The sequence below is a fragment of the Chionomys nivalis genome, chromosome 1 (genome assembly GCF_950005125.1).
Source record: "Chionomys nivalis chromosome 1, mChiNiv1.1, whole genome shotgun sequence".
NCBI lineage: Eukaryota > Metazoa > Chordata > Mammalia > Rodentia > Cricetidae > Chionomys > Chionomys nivalis.
In genome coordinates this window covers 67,747,664-67,767,658 of record NC_080086.1, presented here as the reverse complement: position 1 = coordinate 67,767,658, position 19,995 = coordinate 67,747,664, and the positions used below count along the sequence as shown (strand labels likewise).

Here is a 19,995-nt window from a genome sequence, read left to right as displayed (position 1 = left end):
ACTACACGAAAGGAAGAGGGAAAGAGTGGGAGGGAGGGAAGGAGGAAAGGCGGACCTGAAAACATTCAGGAGGTGACTTCTAGAGGGCCGCTGGTGAGGAGGCAGGACACCCAGGAATCAGGCCCTCAATGCCAATCAGGAAAAATCCCAGAGGATGCTAGCCCAGCCTTTCCCTGCCTGCCTGCCTCCTCACCATTGCTGACTGGCTTGGGACCCAGTGGAGCCAGAGACAGTTGGAGGCTTTTGTGCCAAATGCAGCTGGATCAGGCTGGTCCTCATTTCATTTTTCTGTTCCTGGATCCTGCTGCTGCCCTGGCTTCGGTTATTTCCCAGCCTTCACTGGCACTGATGAGACCCCAAAATAAACACAGACCAAATCCTTTCTTATCTCGAAGACTTACATCCGAATCCAGGGCAAAGGGACAAGAGTTCAGTCTGGCCCAGAATGTGGTCTGAGTCTTAGTGAGTGACCCTCCCTCCCCGCCCCATGCCTGCTCCCTTCCTGTTGGCCTTGTGGCCTCCTGACCTCTGCAGGGCACTCAGCACACCCAACTCCTTCACTTTTCAGGGTCTCCGGCTGCTGAGCAGCTGCAGGACATCCTGGGGGAGGAAGATGAGGCTCCCAACCCCACCCTCTTCACAGAGATGGACACTCTACAGCATGATGGGGACCAGATGGAATGGAAGGAGTCAGCCAGGTGAGAAGGGGTCAGGATGGAGGGGCGTGTCTGGGGTACAGGCTGGTGGGAGATGGCACCCCACAGCTTGAGTTCTGTCAGGGAGCCTCCCCATTTACGAGCGAGCACCTTCCTCTCTGCCATTTATGGTGTCTAGAACTGTAAACAGTAAGGAGTAAACATAAATGGTTGTTATTGCCAAATAATTGAAAATGCAAGAACCAAGGGGCTGGCTCAGCTGGAAGTGCTCGATGGAGGCACGAGGACCTGAGCTCTGTCCCCAGAATAAGCCAGGAGCGATGCTGTGCTGCTCCTGTGACCTCAGTGCCAGCCAGGGGGTGGAGATAGGCTGATCTCAGGGGCCCATGGCCAGCCAGTCTACCCTAAGTTCTAGAGCAGGAGAGTCTCTCTAAAAAACAGTGGGCAGAGCCCAAGGAACGAGCTTTGTCCTCTCCTCTTGAGATGCACACCTGCACACACATATGCACTCTCATACACATGAGTAAGCACATAATATTTACAAACACACACATGCACACACAGACGGGGGCACCTAAGCAGAAATACGACACCATATATATTCTTTAATGTCAAATGGCTCAAACTAAAGACCAAGGAAGAAAAAGTACCAGTCGGCTGGAGCGCAGGGGGGTGGATAAGGCGGGTGGGATGGGGGAGCTTTCTGGAGGAAGAAGGGGCATAAATCGGAATGGCGGGGAAAGGGTCTAGGCTTGTCATTCTCAGCAGTTTGGATAAGCAGAGGTAGAACCATGGAAGAAAGCGTAAGGAATCCAGGGGCTAGCAGTAGGCACAATGCTAGCCTGGCAAATGTGAGATCCTGAGCTTGGACTCCTAGAAACCAAGGAAATCCGGGCAGGAGTGGTGGTCACCTGTAATCCCAGCACACAGGAGGCAGAGACAGGAGATTCACAGGACAAGTGACTGCTAGGCTAGCCGGAATCTGTGAGCTGAGCTCTGGAAAGAGCTTAAGGGAAAGAAATAGAATGGAGAGCGATTGAGGAAGACTTCAGATGTCAACTTCCAGTGTGCGTGTGCACACATGCAACTACGTGCGCGTGAGCACGTGTGTGTCTCTGTGTGTGTGTGTGTACTTAATCACACACCCACATGAACACACATACATGCATATACACCATACAGGCAGTCAGAGAGAGAGAGAGAGAGAGAGAGAGAGAGAGCGCTAGCGCTAGCGTGGAGAGAGAGCCCCATGCACAGAGGAGGAGGAGGAAATCCATGTATGGTAGTGGGAATCTGCGTGCTGAAGTCAGGAGCTGGTTAGGTCTGAGCAACACTGGTGCTGTCATAGCCCCAGTGACAGGGACAGAGTGACCTCTGAACCAAGCAGAACAGATTAGTAGTCCCACGTGTTCCCAAAACCCGAGAAGATGGGGAGGGACAGGAACAGCAGGAGGGCCTGGGAGGGATCCTAAGAGACAGAAGACAGGTTGCTTGTTGTTCCTCAGCCTTCCTGTGGCTCCAGTTACACCCTCTTTCCTAGATAGGTAATGTTTTTGTTTTGCTTTTAAGAGAGGGTTTCTCTGTGTAGTTTTGGCTCTCCTGAAACTTGCTCTGAAGATCAGGCTGGCCTCATACTCACAGATCTGCCTGCCTCTGCTTCCGAAGTGCCGGGATTAAAGGCGTGCACCACCACTTATAGAGTGATAATTTTTTTAACCTCTGTCAGGTAGGGGTGTGTATGTAGTGTGTTTTCCTGTCTTGAGGCACACATACCCGTGCGAGGGGGGTGATATCAAAATTGATATCAGGCACCTTTCTTTTCTCAGTTGCTCTCCACTTGATAGTCCAGTCAACTAGTCTGGCTAGGGTGGTTAGCCAGCTTGCTCTACTTCCTCTGTCCTGAGACTACAAGTGAAATGTCATACTCCCCTGGCTTTTATGTGGTCTTGGAGATCCAAATCTAGTCCTCACTCCTGAATGGCAAACACTTTACCTGCCGAGCCATTTCTCCATGTAGGAAAAACCATTTTGATTTTATTAAATTAAAATCCAGTCTGTAGCTGTGGCTCAGTGGGTAAAGAATTTGCCTGGTATTCAGTAGGTCCTGGGTTTGATCCCCAGCACCACACAAACTGAGGGTAGAAGCCCACAGCTGAACCCCCAGCTCTGAGGAGATGGAGGTAGGAGGATTACAAGTTCAGGGTCATCCTCAGTTGCATAGCTTGCTCAAGTCCAGCCTGGAATATCTAAGATTCTGTCTCAAACACAAAACAAAGCATAATTAAATTGAGATGAAATCAACTCATTTCCATTGAGAGAAATTAGATGCCAAGGAGTAAGGTCTGTCAGGTGGAGCTGGAGTTTGGACTACGGCAAAGCCTGAATTGTTAGTGTCAGTTCATGTGGCCTCTCTCTCCCGAGACCCACCTTTTGCCCCCTTGGAGACAGCAGTGTTCCAATTGGAAATGCATGAATCAACTCCCAGCTGTGCCCAGGACAAGGTCTGCGTGAGACTGTGACACCCACAGCCCGGAATTTCCCTCTGCAACCTGGGCAGTTGCTGGGCAGAGGGAGGAGCTTTATTCCCACATCTTCAGGCTTCTCTGCTGTAAGGGCATCTGGAAGACAGTGCGGCTGGTCTTGGGGTAGCCAACCTGCAGCCCGCAGCTGGGGGCCCAGTCCCCCCTCGCAAGCCCAGGAGCCTCTTCTCATCGCATGGTCCACGGAACTCCAATGTGCTAAGACCCTGCAGGCTCACCCGCATTCAAGCTCCATGGTGACCCTGAGGAGGGCAGAACTGGAATCTGGCTTTGCAGATGGGATTCTGAAGGTCAGAAGGGCTACCAGCTTGCCCAGGGTTAGAAAGCCCAGGCTGCACTGCCACCTAGGCCTTTCTGACCTGCAGTCTGAGGTCTCTTGTGTTTTGCCCTGTGCTCCCAAGGCTCTTGTCCATTCCCTTCCCCTCCCCCACACTCCAACTTCTAGGGACTTGTTTTGATCTCCAGGGAAAGACCTAGGACTGAAGCAATTCTTTTGGAGTTGGAGCTGCAGAGCCTGGACCTCTGTATCTCTACCCAGAGCCCACAAGATGGAAAAGGACAGTTCAATGGCCACAGCCTGCCTGGAGTATTGTCGTTTAACACCTCTCGGGGAGGGGGGTTGAAGCCAGTCTGCCCTGGGCATGGTCTCTTTTAGTCAAGGTGGGTGAATAGAGAAGAAAAAAGCTTACAAAGACCGAGAAAAAAGGGACTGCTTCTCTCTCTTTGGGCATGTGTGCAGCCAAAACCTCTGCTTCAAGCGGTAGTCCATGCCTTCAATTCCAGCACTCCAGAGGCAAGCCAGGCAGATCTCTGTGAGTTCAAGGACAGCCTGGTCAACACCATAGCGAGTCCCAGGCCAGCTAGGGCTGCACCGTGGTATGTTGTAAAAAACCAATTAAAAAAACAAAACTAAAAGAACAACTAACAACCATCCAAACAACAAAATGAAACAAAATAAAACAAATGAAACCCAAAATAGCAATAACAATAACAAAACCCAAAAGTGGAGGTGTCCAGTCAGATCTCCTTGGTCTTTGTCACCCTCGAATGGCAGCGTTTCTCTCAGCTAACAGACGTGGGACCTACCTCAGGGAAGCCAGAAGTTTCCAGAATCAAGGAACCAGAAAATAGCAGTGGATTCTGGGCCTCTGCAGAATAAGAAGACAACAAAAGGGGATGAAGAATAGCAACTCCTACATATCCCCAGACCCTGGTATTAGGGGGCTAATCATACCCAACATCAAAGAAAGTGGGGGAGGGCTTCCTTTCATAAAAGTATTTAATTTGTTGCAGCGAGTGCTTGCTTTATTGAGTTAGGAGATTAAGAGAGCGAAAATCTCAAATCCGCAAGGAATTTTCCCTGGCGGTGCTTTGTCGGGTTTATTAGTTTGGGGGACATTTCGGGTTCTTGAGGGAGTCACTGCTGGATAGATTTAAGTGGCTTTGAGCTCTGCTGAGCTTTGCCCCGTGCACACAGTCGGTGCTGTATGTGTGGCGACACTTCTGATGTGATCGATTGTGGAAGGCCAGGCTGCTAATAAGAGAGACTGTTATTAACTCTGTCCCTGGCATTCCCACAAGAGACGTTTGGCTAACTGTTCCCTGATAACGAATGACTTTGCCTGAGGGAGGGCTGAAACAGGTGAGGTAGGGGTGACCCCCCCATATTATGAGCAAATAACTTAACCAGAACCCCTTTCTCAAACCAGCACTTGCCTGACTGCAAAGGGAAGGGACCGGCAGGAGAATCGTCCAGGCTGGAACGGATCCAAGAGTGGAAGGCCCTCAGGGTTACTCAGAAATAACTGGAGCTTAACACTCCAGAGCCTTGAGAACCAGCTCTAAATCCAAGCTGCTCTGGCTTCCACTCAGCATCCTGAGAGCAAGAACTTGCCAGAAGGTTCTTATGAGATACATACGCTCTGAGAACATTCTTGTCATGACTAGGAAAGGGCCAAAAGGTGCATGAGAAATGGATCAGCTTAGTTGAGTTGGAGCATTCTTTTTTTCCGTTCTGTATCCCATGTAGTCCAGGCTGGCCTCAAACTTGCTATGTAGCTACGGATGGTTTCGAATTCTTGTTCCTCCTGCTGCCTGGTTTATATGGTGCTGGGAATGGAGCCCAGTGCTAGGCAAGTACTCTATCAACTGATCTGCATCTCTAGCCCCACGGGAGGACAATTTCCAAAGTCCTGAGTGGTTCTCTCCATGTGGACAGGATGGAGGAAACTGGAACGTACCACTTCAGCCTTGAACTTGCTCTCATTTATGACCTTGCATCATGCACCTTAGAAGAATCTCCCTTCTCAGTGTGGGCAGAAAGTTCCTCCAGTCCTCTGGAGTCAGACTTTTTTTTTTTTTTTTTTTTTTTTTTTTTTTTTTTTTTTGGTTTTTCAAGACAGGGTTTCTCTGTGGTTTTTGGAGCCTGTCCTGGAACTAGCTCTTGTAGACCAGACTGGTCTCGAACTCACAGAGATCCACCTGCCTCTGCCTCCCAAGTGCTGGGATTAAAGGCGTGCGCCACCACCGCCCGGCTGGAGTCAGACTTGTAGGCACAGAACTGCCCTCCTTTATAACTCAGAGGAGGATTTATAGATTCCTCCCTGTGTGGAAATCAACAACATTCATTCATTCATTCAATCAAATATTTGCTAAGGTCTTACTGACTGCAAGCCTTGAGCCAAGTGTGAGGCATTTTAAAATGGGCCATGGCAGATGTTCTCACTGCTCAATTGTTTCTTTGTATTGATGCACAGAGTCACATAAGAGGGTATTGGTAATGAGGGCTGCTGTGAGTGTACAACATAGAGGCATGGCAGGTCAAGAAAGGCTTCCAGGAGCAAGGTTGTTCGCACTAAGATAGGAGGGTGGATCAGTGTGAGCAAAGCAATGATACACAATGGGGAAGAGGCCCCTGGAGCAAGGGCTGGGGAGACAGCCTGATGTGGAGCACTTGCATGTACCCAACAGATGAGATGGAGAGTGGTCAGGGTGGTATGGCTGAAGACCAAGATGGACAGTAGAGGCTGGGCATGTGTTCCTTGTGGATGGAGAATAGGGCAAGACTATCAACATTGGACAACTATCATTGTCCAAGGGCAAGACCATAAGCACCTGCCATGGTCCACGGGCAATACCATAAGCACCTGCCATGGTCCACGTCCAAGACCATAAGCACCTGCCATGGTCCACAGGCAAGACTGTCCGCAGATCTCATGCTGGTTGAGTTATGGAGGCTAAGCTTGATGCTGAGAGTTTGGGGGACCCTGAAGAGATATGGGGAAAAACAGAGTTCTGTATGTGAGACAGATCTTTGGTTTTAGTACTGAGAAGAGATAAAAGGAACATGCTAGGACTGGGGAAATGGCTCAGCAATGAAGCACGGGCTGCACAAGGTTGGATCCAAGTTTGGAAGTCGATTGATCATTTGGACAGCTCTGCTGAGGGGTTTGTTCAAGAGTAGACATCTCTGAAGCAGAGTGTGGGCTCAAGGGAAATCTCCAGCTTTACACACACACACTCACGCGCACACACACACACACACACACACACATAGACAGAGAGAGTCTAGGCTGATCTCGGACTTACTATGTAGCAGAGGATGATCTTGAACTTCTAATCCTTCTACTTCCACTGCCTGAGTGCTGAGAATAAGGTGTGGGCCACCAGAACACTTGCAGACAGTGTGATTATACAAGTGTGTATGTGTGTGTGAACATGTATATGTGTACATGTGTGTGTAGAGGCCATGGGTCAATGTTGGGTGTCATCCTCAGTTGCTTTCCACCTTATGTTTGAGGGCCCTTTCACTGAGCCTGGGCTTCACCAACTGGCCAAGTTGGCTAGCACCGAGCTCCAAAGATCTGCCTGTCTTTTCCCTGCCACCCTTTCCCCCAGCAGCAGGATTCTAGGTGCACACCACCACAGGCTTTTCCCATGGGATCCAACTTGCGAAGCATCTCTCCGACCCACCAAACCCATGTTTTTATGAAGCACCAAGGAACAAACGCCACCTGTCTCACATGCTAAGCAAGCTCACTGCCAGCTAAGCCTCTTCTTCAATACCAATATGACTACCATTCATGCACCATTGAGTACGGAACCCAGGACCACCACTGAGCTGGGGCCTCCGCTTTGGCTTTTGTATTTAGGATGAGAGATGTGAGCCTATTGGATGCTAATAGAAATGGGACAGAAGAAAGAGGATGGTTTAAGGGAGCAGAGAGCTGAGAAGGGCTTGCAGAACAGAGCCAGGCCCTAAGTGCAGGTGGGGCTCCCAACAGGTTTGAGAAGCAGGAAGGTGGAAGAGTAGCATGGGGGAGCTGTGGGTTGCTGGTACCCAGGGCGGGGTTCCAGGTCTGTGGCTGCTGTGTGTCTTAACAGTGGAGTCAGGTACGGAGATTTGAGGCGCGGTGCAGGTTCCCAGATTGTCATTCTGCTGACCCATTGGTCTGAGCGCTGCAGATTGCTATCATCAAGCGGTTTTCCCATCTGGTATCTAACCTACTACTTGCTCCTCTTCCTTCACTAACAAACACACACCCAAGCCTGATGATTCTGGTGAGCAAGCCGGAAAATAGCGAGTGTGTGCATCTGTGAGTGTGTGTGTGCAAGCGAGCGAGAGAGTGGATGTGTAGGCCACAGAGAAACTACTGGTGCTGTTTCCCAGTTGCTGTCCACTTTGCGTGTTTGAGTTCTTTTCCTTTTACATTCATCTGTCTGTATGGGGGAAGAGCACACATGTGCCGTGGCGCATGAACAGAGGCTCGCTGACTTGGCAGCAAGCACCTTCACTCACCCAGCCATCTTGCCTGTTCCTTTCTTGTTTTTTGAGATAGGTCATCTTGTTGACCTGGAGCCTGCTGAGGTAGCTAGATAGGCTAGCCAGCATTCCCCAGACATCTGTTCATCTCTGTCTCCACCTTGGGGTTGCAATCCCACGTCAATCAGAGCTCTCAGGATGCTGTGTTAGGTCCCTTGGGAGAATTAAAACAAGCAAGTCTGGACTTACCCTCTGACTACTAGCACAGGTAGATACTGGGGAGCTTTTTCTGTTAAAGGCTAGGATGAAAATACCTTGGGCTTTGGGCTCATGAGTACTATCTTCTCTTGCCACCTCATCTTTTCCTCCTCTTTCTTTTCCTCCTCCTTCTTAACGACGACACTTTAAATATGTAACAAAAACCGAGCCTGTGATGGCTCAGCTCAGTGCTGACCAGGACACCTGAAGAAGTAACATAAAAAGCTGGATGTGGTGGCATGCATCTGTAATCCCAGCACCCCTCTGGGATGGGTGAGGGAGATAGGAAACCCAGAAGCTCTTGGGGCAACTGGCCCGGATCAGAAAACCCAGCAGCAGAAACAAGCCAGCCCCCATCCTGGCAAGGCAGAAAGCAAGAACCAGCCCCTGCAAGTTATTCTCTGACCTCTACGTGTGTGCCATTGCATGTGTGAGTGTATGCGTGTGCGTAAAAACATTCCTTTAAAATTTTTGTTTTGTGTGTGTGAGTACATGTATATCTGGGTATCGTGTGTATGTTTGATACTCACAGAGGCCAGAAGAGGCATCAGAACCCCTGGAACTGGAGTTATAATGGTTTCAAACCTCCATTTAGAAACTGGGGAATAGCCTGGCGGCGGTGGCGCACGCCTTTAATCCCAGCACTCGGGAGGCAGAGGCAGGCGGATCTCTGTGAGTTCGAGACCAGCCTGGTCTACAAGAGCTAGTTCCAGGACAGGCTCCAAAACCACAGAGAAACCCTGTCTCGAAAAACCAAAAAAAAAAAAAAAAAAAAAAAAAAGAAAAAAAAAAAGAAACTGGGGAATAGAACCCCGATCTCCTAGAAAAGCAGCCAGTGCTCTTAACCACTGACCCATCTCTCCAGCCTCTAGAAACTATACCGTCTGAGCTGACCATACAAAACAGGCTGCAGTCCCTCCTAGCTCAAGGGGGCTCATTTTCTGGCTCCTGGCCTAGTGTAAAAGGCAGGCGTGTACTCAGATAGATGCTAATTGAGATCCAGGATAGCACGTCCAAACTTTGAAAACACAGGCTCCACTGTCAAAGCACTTTTCCTCAGACCATGTCTAAGCTGCACGACCTTGAGAAGGGTGGCTGTCCTCTAAGGGCCTCAGTCTCCCCATCTATAGAGGATAAAGTTAAGGCAACAATGGAGGAACACATGATATATGTGAAGCAGGGCGCCTGGAACCTGGAAAGGGCTTCATAAGTTTTAGCCTTGGACCCCTGGGAGGTCTCATCATAGAGAAGTGAACTTGGCCTGGCCCTGAAGGGTAAAAGTGGGTGAGTGTGAGGGTCAAGATCAGGAAGGAGACAGTACAAATCGGGGCTGAGGGAACCAGTGTGATTTGGTGTTTGAAAGTCCTCTAGAGAATGATAGAAACCTCTTGGATGTACAGACAAGGGGACTCAGAGAGGCCCAGTCCCCAGAGCCTTTCCCTCAAATGCCAAGTTCAGAATTGGCTAGTTTCTTTTTCTGTGTTTGCTCCGTTGTAGGCTGTGTATTACAAGGTGGATGGATGGGTCCTTCCCCTGATGCCTGAGAGCAGGGCTCCCTACAGGGTCCTCCTCATCCAGGGCAGGCAGTCACTTCCTAGGAGGGGCTGGCTGGCCAGTAATTCCCAAATGCCAGACATCCCTAAACCCTTTCAAAGGTCTTTGGCCAACATAAAGGGAAACTTTGAACCACAGAGAGCCAGGTAACCATGGCAGGAAGAAAGTGGGTTCATTCCTCTAAGAAAGAGGGCTCCATCTGTCTGATCCTGGTCTCAGGCATGTCTCAGCTTCCAGCTTCTTATCCTGAGTCTATTAAACAACGGAATCACTTAGCCAATGTGTTTTATTTTAATGCTATCCTCAGCAACTTCTTGATGATAATTTGACGTTTTCCATATGTCTACCAAGGAGAGAATGCAAGGGCTGAAGGGCGAGAGAGACTAGCCCTTTCCATATGTTAAAAACCTTACTGTAAAAGAAGCAAGTTGTAGCCGGGCGGTGGTGGCACACGCCTTTAATCCCAGCACTCGGGAGGCAAAGGCAGGCAGATCTCTGTGAGTTCAAGGCCAGCCTGGTCTACAAGAGCTAGTTCCAGGACAGGAACCAAAAGCTACGGAGAAACGCTGTCTTGAAAATCCAAAAAAAAAAAAAAAAGAAGAAGAAGAAGAAGCAGCAGCAAGTTATGTGCTAGGTTTTTACACTCACTCTTGTGGGCTGATTGTTATTAGTCACGGCTCTTATCTGGTCAGCTCTGGGGTGAAAGTGGTTACTCCAACAAGTCCGTGAGGCCTTCTGGTGCTCACCAGCTGCTCTGGCGCCTTCTAAACTCTTGGCTTGTGTGTGAGCACTTCAGCCATGCTTTTCTATGCGATAGTCCTTCAAATTCACTGCCAAGTTTGATGAACCATGGATATGTGTTTAAGTTGGCTGTACTCTATTCACATACCTACACGTGCTTTTAAAATGCTACCTTTTGTCTACCTATTTGCAAGCCTGTGTGTGTGTGGTGTGTGTGTACACATGCGTGTCACAGAGTGCATATAGAGATCAAAGGACACCTGGTAGGAATCAGTTCTCTCTCTCCCTCTCTTTCTGTCATTGGGGTTCTCAGGACTGAACTCAAGTCCTCCGGCCTGGCAGCAAGTACCTTCATCTACGGAGCCATCCCATCAGCCCTGTGTGATTTTCATTTTATTTTTATATAATTTGTTTTATGTTCACTGGTGTTTTGGTGTTTTGCCTGAGTGTATAATCTGTGTGAGGGTGTCAGATCCCCTGGAACTAGAGTTACAAACAGTTGTGAGCTGCCATGTGGGTGCTGAGAATTGAACGCAGGACCTCTGGAAGAGCAGCCAGCTCTTAACTGTTGAGCATCTCGGCCCACACCATGTGGTACTATATAGTGTGACTTTGTCGTGTAAATTATGAAAGCAGGACAGATTTATGTACCTGTTCCATTCTCTAAATCGTGTTTGTCTGTGTGTGTATAGTTTTTCAAGACAGGGTTTCTCAGTGTAGCCCTGACTGTCTTGGAATTTACTTTGTGGACCAGGCTGGCCTCAGATTCACAGAGATCCTTCTGCCTCTGCCTGCTGAGTGCTGGGATTAAAGGTGTGCGCCACCACACCCGGCCATTAACATTTTTAATGGATTTATTTATTTTATTTTATGTATGTATTTGTATCACATGTACACTTGGTGCCTCCAAGGGATCAGAACAGGGCATTGAATCTCCTGGAGCTGGGGTTACAGATAGTCGTGAGCCACCTCGTGGGTGCTGGGAACCAAACCCAGACCCTCGGAGAAAGCATTGGTGCTCCTAACTGCTGAGTTGTCGCTCCAGTCCACTCTTCAGAAACTTTCCTCCCATTTCTGCACAGCATTCTTCTGAAGAACAGAGTCCAGACAGAACCTGCTGAGCCCTCACACAGCTCTAGGAAGATGACAATTGGCTCGTAACTGAATTAGCACTCACTTTCAGTTTATCCTGGGACATGCAGGGTCCTGACATGATTCAGCTGGGAAGTTAAGTGGCTTTGCTGGGTGATGGGAACCAGCTCACGTTCGTATTTCTTTTAAGAAATGAATCTACGGGCTCAGCAGTTAAGAACGTTTACTGCTCTTCCAAAGACTGGGGCTCAGTTCCCAGTACCGCAATGGAGGCTCACAACTGTCTGTAACTCCAGTCCCAGCACATCCGACATCCTCTTCTGGCCTCTGTCACATTTATTTCATACATGCAGGCAAAACACTCAAACACATAAAAGGAAATAAATAATATTTTGTTAGAATATTATTACACATATAAAAATGAATTACAGGGCTATGCCGATGAGCCAGTGGATAAAGCTGCCTGCTGTCAGATCTGATGATCTTTCATTTCTTGGGACCTCCGTGGCAGTGGGAGAGTCAGCTCCTGAAAATTGCCCTCTGACTTCCACAAGGACACCGTGACATGCTCATGAGCACAGAATTACACACACATGAGCAGCCCAAATCAGAAACGCTGCGGGCCTGGAGAGATGGCTCAGAGGTGAACAGCACTGGCTGTTCTTCCACAAGTCCTGAGTTCAAGTCCCAGCACTTGGAGGCTCACACAACCGTCCGTAATGAGATATGGTGCCCTCTTCTGGCATGCAGACATATATGCAGGCAGAACACTATTTTTTTTAATAAATAAATAAATAAATCTTTTTTAAAAAAAATGTAATAAAAATGTTGTAGTGGATTACAAGCAGACCTTAGACCGCTGCTGAAATTACCTAGAGAAGTTAAGATCTGGGGCAATGGGTGAAGGGGTGAGAAAAATACAGCATAAAGTCATGGGTTGCCAGAGTGACCACAGCAGGGGTGTGCATCAGTGAGGAAATTTAAGTTCATGTATGATAGCAGCTAGGCGTGGTGGCACAAACCGACCAACCCAGCACTTGAGAGTTCAGGGGTTCGGGGACATCCTCAGCTACACAGCAAGTTCAAGGCCAGCCTGGGCTATAAAATAAAAATCAAACAAAAAAGAAACAAAAAATTCACACAGGTATTTTTCTTTTAAAAAGATTCTTATCTTTTATTTATGTATTTATGCATGGGAGACTGGATTTGTGCACATGTGTGCAGCCGCCTGAGGAGACAGAAGAGGGCATGGAATCCCCCAGAGATTGACTTATTGCTGGATTGTGTTGGGGACTGAGCTCAGATCCTCAAGAATAGCACATACTCTTAACTCCCAAGCCATCTCTCCAGCCCCAAACAGAATTCTTTATTTTTAAGATTTATTTTATTTATTTTTCATTTATTTATCTTATGTATATGAGTGTTTTGCCTGCATGTAGGTATGTGTGCCATGTGCATGCAGTGTCCTCAGAGGCCAGAAGGGGGCATCAAGTCACTTGGAACTGCAGCTACAGACATTTGTGTGCTGCCAAGTGGGTGCTGGGTCCTTTGCAAGAGCAGTAGGTGGTCTTAACTGCAGAACTATGGCTCCAGCCCCACCAATATTTTTTCTTAAAATAGTAAATGTCTAGAATCAACATAGCCTTAGCATCAAAAGTTGCATTCCTCAGGAGACTGAATTGCTTTAAAGATTATTTAAAATTACCATATGTGGACTTAACTATAATCCGAGTCCTTGCAAAGCTGAAGGAGGAGGATCACAAGTTCAAGGTCAACCTGGGCTACAGTTCAAGTTCAGGACAAGCTTGGGCTACACAGGGGACTGTCTTAGTTAAGGTTACTATTGCTGTGATGAAATACCATCATCATCAAGTTAACCAAAAGCAACTTGAGGAGGAAAGGGTTAATTGGCTTACACTTCACTGTTCATCACTGAAGGAAGTCAGGACAGGAACTCAAGCAGGCCATGTGCACGGAAGCAGGAGCTGATGCAGAGGTCATGGATAGATGCTGCTTACTTGCTTGCTCCTTGTGGCTTGTTCTTACAGAACCCAGGATCTCAAGCCCAAGGACAGCATCTCCTCTAATGGACTGGGCCCTCCCCCGTCAATTAAGAAAATATTCTACAGGCTTTCCTACAGCCAGACCTTATGGAGACATTTTTCTCAACTGAGGTTTCCTCCTCTCAGATGGCTATAATTTGTTTCAAGTTAACATAAAATTAACCAGCACAGGGACCTTATATTAGAAACAAAACAAAATAAAAACAGACAGACAAACAAAAACAAATTCTATTGGGGACAGAGCTCAGTTCATAAAAGACTTGCTTAGTGTGCAAGAAGCACACGTAAACCAGATCCATGAAACAAGTTACAGATGGTTGTGAGCGCCGTGTGGGTGCTAGGAATAGAACTCTAGTCTTCTCCAAGAGCAGCCAGTCAGTGCTCTTACAGTCCAGCCATCTCAGCAGCCTTCTGCATCTTCCCTTTAAATAACACCGACGTCTGGTTCCCAGGGTTCTGAAATTTGTATGCATCAGTGTGGGATTCACCTTGGATTTTGCAGCTTAGGCTGGCCTCAAACTCAGCTATGCAGCTGAGAATGATTTTGAACGTCTCTGTTTAGATGATTTAAAATGCATTATGTGTGTGCCTGCACACTGGTGTGATGTGGGACAGAGGGTGACTTCGTGGAGTTGGTTTTCTTGTTCCACCTTTATGTGGGTCCCAGGCATCACACTGAGATCACTGGACTCTTGGCAAGCACCCTTACCAACTGAACCATCTGGCCAGCCAACCTTGAACTTATCTTCCTGCTTCTACTTCCCAAGTGCCCTCACCATCATGTTGGGTTTGGTTGTTTGTTAATTGTTTTGTTTTTGTTTGATACAGGGTCTCACTATATATCCCTAGCTGCCTGGAACTCGCTATGTAGAGCAGGCTGGCCTCCAGCTCATGGAGATCCACCTGCCTCTGCCTCTGCCTCTGCCTCTTGAGTGCTGGGACTAAAGGTGTGCACCACTATGCCTGGCTATGCCAGGCTGTTTTTCATGTGGTGCTTGGGGATCACACACAGGCTTCCTGCATTGTGGGCAGCCACTCTCCTGACTGAGCTCCAGCCCCAGATCCATCTTGGTTTTCAGCCCTTCCTAGACCTTCCTAGGTCTGTGGGATAGCTTCTTCCTGGGCCTGGGGGTTTGTGTTAGGAGCCTGGACTGTACCTGGTGGCCAGTCCTGGGATGCTCTTTCTCTTGCTCTTGTTAACGTTCTCTTGCTCTTGTTAACGTGACCTGTCAAGTTACCAGCTGCAGAAAAGACCTCAGATCTGGACCTCCCTCTTTGGGACAGAGAGCTGCTTTCTGAAACACGTGACTCTTTAAGGTTCTGTTCAGAGACGGGAGCACCTGGCTCCTGCCTCCGGCATGCGCGGAGATGGAGACCATGGCACTGACCAGGACTGGATGAAATACCTAAAAGTCTTTTTTCCAACTCAAAGATTTTCTTTCCACTTGACCTGTTTCTCTAACTCTAAGCCAACTGTGGCATAAAGGTTGCTTTGCAGTAAATTGTTTGGGATTACATGAACCATTTCATCAGGCATCCACAAGCTTGTAAGCCTGGCTTCCACCAGAGACTTTAGAAATAGCCTGTGTCTTTATTCAACTTAGAAAATATTAAGCACTGGGGTAACAGAAAGTTCAAATTTACACTAAAATAGTGTGTATTAGAATGCACCTCCATGTACCCATCACCCAGTTTTCAACTATTACCAATTAGCTCATGGCCAATCTCAAGGTCCCCCACACCCTGTTCCAGACATATTCCCAGGTCATATTAACCAGGTCATATGGTTCAGGTCCTTTAACGCAAGTCCCAACCACCACATCATTCCACCTACAGATGCTTGAGTATTTGTCTCTAAAAAGTGAGGTCACCTTCTGTAAGAATGTTTTATATTGATTTCTTATTGTTGTATGTGTATTGCTATATGCACATATATGCTTGGTGCCTGTTGAGTTGAGGGCATCAAATCCCCTGGAACTGGAGTTATGGACAGTTGTGAGCCGTCATGTAGGTGCTGGGAATCAAACCCAAATCCTGTGCAAGAGCAGCAAGTGCTCTTAACTGTTGAGCCATCTCTCCAACCTGAGGTCACCTTTTTTTTAAAAAAAAAAAAAATTATTTATTTTGCATCCCAGCCACAGCTTTCCTTTCCTCCTCTCCTCCCAGTTCCTTTCCATCCCCCTTCTGTCCCATCCCCCAATCCACTTCTCCATTTTTGTTTAGGAAAGGGCAGGTCTCCCATGAGTATCAGCAAAACATGGCATATCACGTTGCAATAAGACTAAATAACCCCCCTTCCATGTAAGGCTGGGCATGGCAACCAAGCCAGTATGAGGAGAAAGGATTATAGGAGCCAGAGGGGTCAAAGACACCTCAAGAAAACTCACAGAACCAACTAACCTGGGCTCTTAGGGGCTCAGAGAGACTGAACCGACAACCAGGGAGCCTGCATGGGACTGACCTAGACACTCTGCATATATATTACAGTTGTGTAGCTTGGTCCTCCTGCGGGACTCTAACAGTGGGAACGGGCTGTCTCCAACTTTTACAGGCTTTTGGGATCCTACTTTTCATACAAGGTCATCACCTTCTTTTTAATGTAACTGCAATAACACTGTTGTCTGGCTGGCCTGGTAAGGAAAGCCTGAAATCTCAGCATTTGGGGGACTGAGGTAGAAGTTTCATACATATAGAGCAAGATCCAGTCTCTAAAATAAAATAAAGGTAATTACAACTAAACCATTGCAATACCTAAAAGGAAATGACAAGAATCCATTAATTTCATTCAGTTATGCAGCTGTGCCCACATTCTTTAGATCAGCCCATCTATTGTTTCAAAACCACAGTTGGGTCCTTTCTTCCTTTCTGTTTCTCTCCCAAAGAGGTAAGAGGTAGCTGCTTGCTGCTGCTCCTCCTCCTCCTTCTTCCTCTCTCTCTCTCTCTCTCTCTCTCTCTCTCTCTCTCTCTCTCTCTCTCTCTCTCTCTCTCTCCTTCTCCCCTTCCCCCTTTCCCTTTCCCTTCCATAACCCACTAAATAAATATGCAGCCTCAAAAACAAAACAAAACCACAGTTGGTTGGGTTGGCACATGCACTTGTGAGGCAGAAGCAGGTGAGTCTCTGTGATTTCAAAGCCAGTACAGCCCACACAGTGAGGTCAGGCCAGTCAGGACAATACAGAGAAACTTTCTGCATTGAAAGATACATGTACCTTCCTTCCCCCTCTGTGTTTATCCCCAGCAGTTGTAATGGATAAGGGTGCATCGATTGTCCCTACCAGCTTTCCACGGTCTCCTGCTGTTACCGCTTGCCTGGGCTGGGGTCCAACACGGCTTGCTGCCCTCTTGGATCTTCCTCTAAGCTCAGAGCAGAGCATGGCTTCCCCATCTTCATCCCCCGTCTTCCCTTGGAGCATGGGTTTTGCTGCCCGGCTCCATGGGCTTTTACCTGCCAAGCAACACACACCTCCACCTTTGTGCCTCTGAGGTCAATGTTGCTGGCCTATGGTAATCTTTCTTAGACCATTCTGCGGATTTTAAGTGTAAATTTTTTTGTTTTTTGTTTTTAATTCTGTGTATTGGGGAAGGGCAGGGAATATATGCCATTGCCTGCCGAGGTCAGGGGTTGGATTGCCCTGGAGCTGGAGTTACAGGGAGTTATGAGCTGTCTGATGTGGGTTTTGGGAACCAAACTCAGGTCCTTTGCAAGATCAGTAAGAGCTCTTAGCCACTGAGCCACCTCCCTAGCCTTTTGTTTACACTTTTATCTACCTCTGCGGGTATTCATCACGTTGCCACTGAAAGTCAGTTCTTCATCTAGCACACAAAGCTGTAGGAAGCACCTTTGTTCTCACTTTATGGGAGTGGGTGTGTGATTGCACGCCTGCCATACCCCTAGAAACAGCCACCAGGTCAAAAGGTGTGTACACTAACTACAGAAAGGAAGTGGTAGCGTCACACTGCTGTGTACTGTGCGCTGTGGTACGCCGTGGCATGTGCTGTTTATCAACACAGGACCTCGTCAGTCTTTATAGGTTGGTTGTTGTTAGTGGTGGTATAGGATTTCTTTAGTTTATTTTTATCTGTATGAGCGCTTGCCTGCATGTATGTATGTATGTGCACCATGGGTATGCAGTTTCTGTGGAGGCCAGAAGAGGGCGTCAGATCCCCTGGAATCAGAGTAAATTATAGACAGCCGGTCCTGTCATGTGGGTGCTGGGGACTGAGCCTAGGTCCTCCACAAGAGGAACGAAAGCCCTTCAGCGGAGCCATCTTTCCAGTCCCAGATTGGTTTTTGGCAGTCTTAGGAACTAAGGTGTCACTGCATTGTAGTAACTAAAGAGCCCAGGTCACTAGCAAATGCCACATTTTCATTCCTCTTCATGTCTCCCAGGAATGGCTCATTTTCTGAAATTTCCTATAAAGTAGAAGGAGTTTTGTTAGAAATAGTAGTCTTTTGGTGCTCCGTGGCAAATATATCTCCTGGTACATCACTTTCCTTTGAACTTGGTCAATATCTATCCCAAACAAAAATAAAACACAAGATGAGGGCTGGAGAAATGGCTAAAGCATGGGCTGCTCTTCTGAGGACTTGAGTTTGGGTCCCAGAGCTTACATGGGGCTCAAATCATCTGGAATCCGAGATCCAGGGGCTCTGATGCCATCCTCTGGTTTTGGGGGGCACTTCATGCATACAATGCACAGGCAAACCTGCATACACATAATCTAAAAATAAATCTTTAAAAACAACAAGGGCTAGACCGTGGTGGTGCACTCCATTAATCCCAGCACCTGGGAGGCAGAGGCAGGCGGATCTCTATGAGTTCGAGGCCAGCCTGGTCTACAGAGCGAGTTCCAGGACAGCCAGGGCTACACAGAGAAATCGTCTGGTCTTACTCCCCAGTGCTGGGATTACAAGCTTACACCTCCACACCTGTGGCTACTGAGGACTGAATTCAGGTCTATGCTTATGTAGCAAGTACTTTATCTGTAAAACTGTCTCCCCAGCCCCCCCGAGAGAAATACTTTCTGTCTGGGGACAATTACCCTGTTCCTAGAAAACTCGTGAAGCACTTATGAGGAACCAACCCTCAGTAACCAGGTTCCAGTTGAGACTTTAAAAAAAAAAAAAAACCAATTTTATTACTATAAAAATATCCTAATGTCTTATTTAAGTTGTAAATTATTTTCAATGTATAAAGCTGTTCAACCATCATATCCTATTGTTAAAATACCTCTGTCATCCCAGAATGATTCCTCGTGCTTGTCTGTTATCATTTTGTCCTTAGCATGACAACCTCATCAATGTGAGGACAGTTGGCAGCATCCCTAAGAGATCACCTGCTTGTGAATTCAGGGCCAATGTCTCCAACAGTGTGTGCTTACAGGCCTGTGTCTACTTGGGTGATAACATTTTTCCAGAGGCGACACACAGACACGTCTTCTTACCCCAAATGGGAAGCTCATGACAGACTAAAGTACAAATATTGGTGAACTGTGGGTTTTATTGGGGTTACTTATAGGAATACTTACAGGGTTACTTCCTGGAGTGGACATGACTCAAAGACAGCTGTATCACCAAAGTCCACCCCAGCATGGGTGACAGCTCACAAACCTGGAGACCTGGAGCTCACTGCACAGCCTGCAGCAGCTCAACAAGTTGGAGAGTGTCCTCTCCAAGTGACTCAATCGGTCTAAACCTCTTCCAGGCAGCTCAGCTGGTTTCTGTCTCTTTCAGGTAGCTTGGTTCATCTGAGAGTCTTCTTTACAGACCAACCCTGCTCCTCTGAGAGGGAGGGACTCTCAGCCTTTACTGCTTACTCTAGCAGGGAGGGGTCTACTGTGTCTGCTCAGTTTTAGGGACTTTATGAAGCTATTGTGAGTTGTTTGCCTTCCTTTTTAAGGAGCTTCCTGCAGGATAACACCCTGGAAGCACTGTGCAGCGTTCACTGGGGAGACCTGGGACATGCCTCCTCCCGAGAGTACCAGCCGTGCTGAGCCCCGTTCTTACCTCTTCCAGGTGGATAAAATTCGAAGAAAAGGTGGAGGAAGGAGGAGAACGCTGGAGCAAGCCCCATGTGTCCACACTGTCCCTGCACAGCCTCTTCGAGCTCCGCACCTGCCTGCAGACGGGGACAGTGCTGCTGGACCTGGAGAGTGGCTCCCTACCACAGATCATAGGTGAGGCCAGGGCATCTCTGCCGTGGTCCCCATGAATGAGGCAATTCCCCCGGTCTCGTGCCCACCTGCAAGTCCATATGACTGGCCAGTTGAACCCTCACCTGATTCTGCAGAGATGAGTTTGATTCTGAAGCTCTCTAGACAGTGTCCTA

The 19,995-nt window shown here is 47.9% G+C and overlaps 1 protein-coding gene across 1 annotated transcript in view; it reads left to right on the top strand.

Annotated features, from left to right (window-relative positions):
* The window catches only part of Slc4a5 (solute carrier family 4 member 5), an 81,554-nt gene that overhangs the window by 14,056 nt on the left and 47,503 nt on the right, over positions 1-19,995 (top strand). The window contains exons 3-4 of the mRNA XM_057761107.1: positions 569-698; positions 19,683-19,843. Coding sequence (XP_057617090.1) covers positions 569-698; positions 19,683-19,843 — 291 coding nt within the window. The remainder of the gene's footprint in view (positions 1-568; positions 699-19,682; positions 19,844-19,995) is intronic.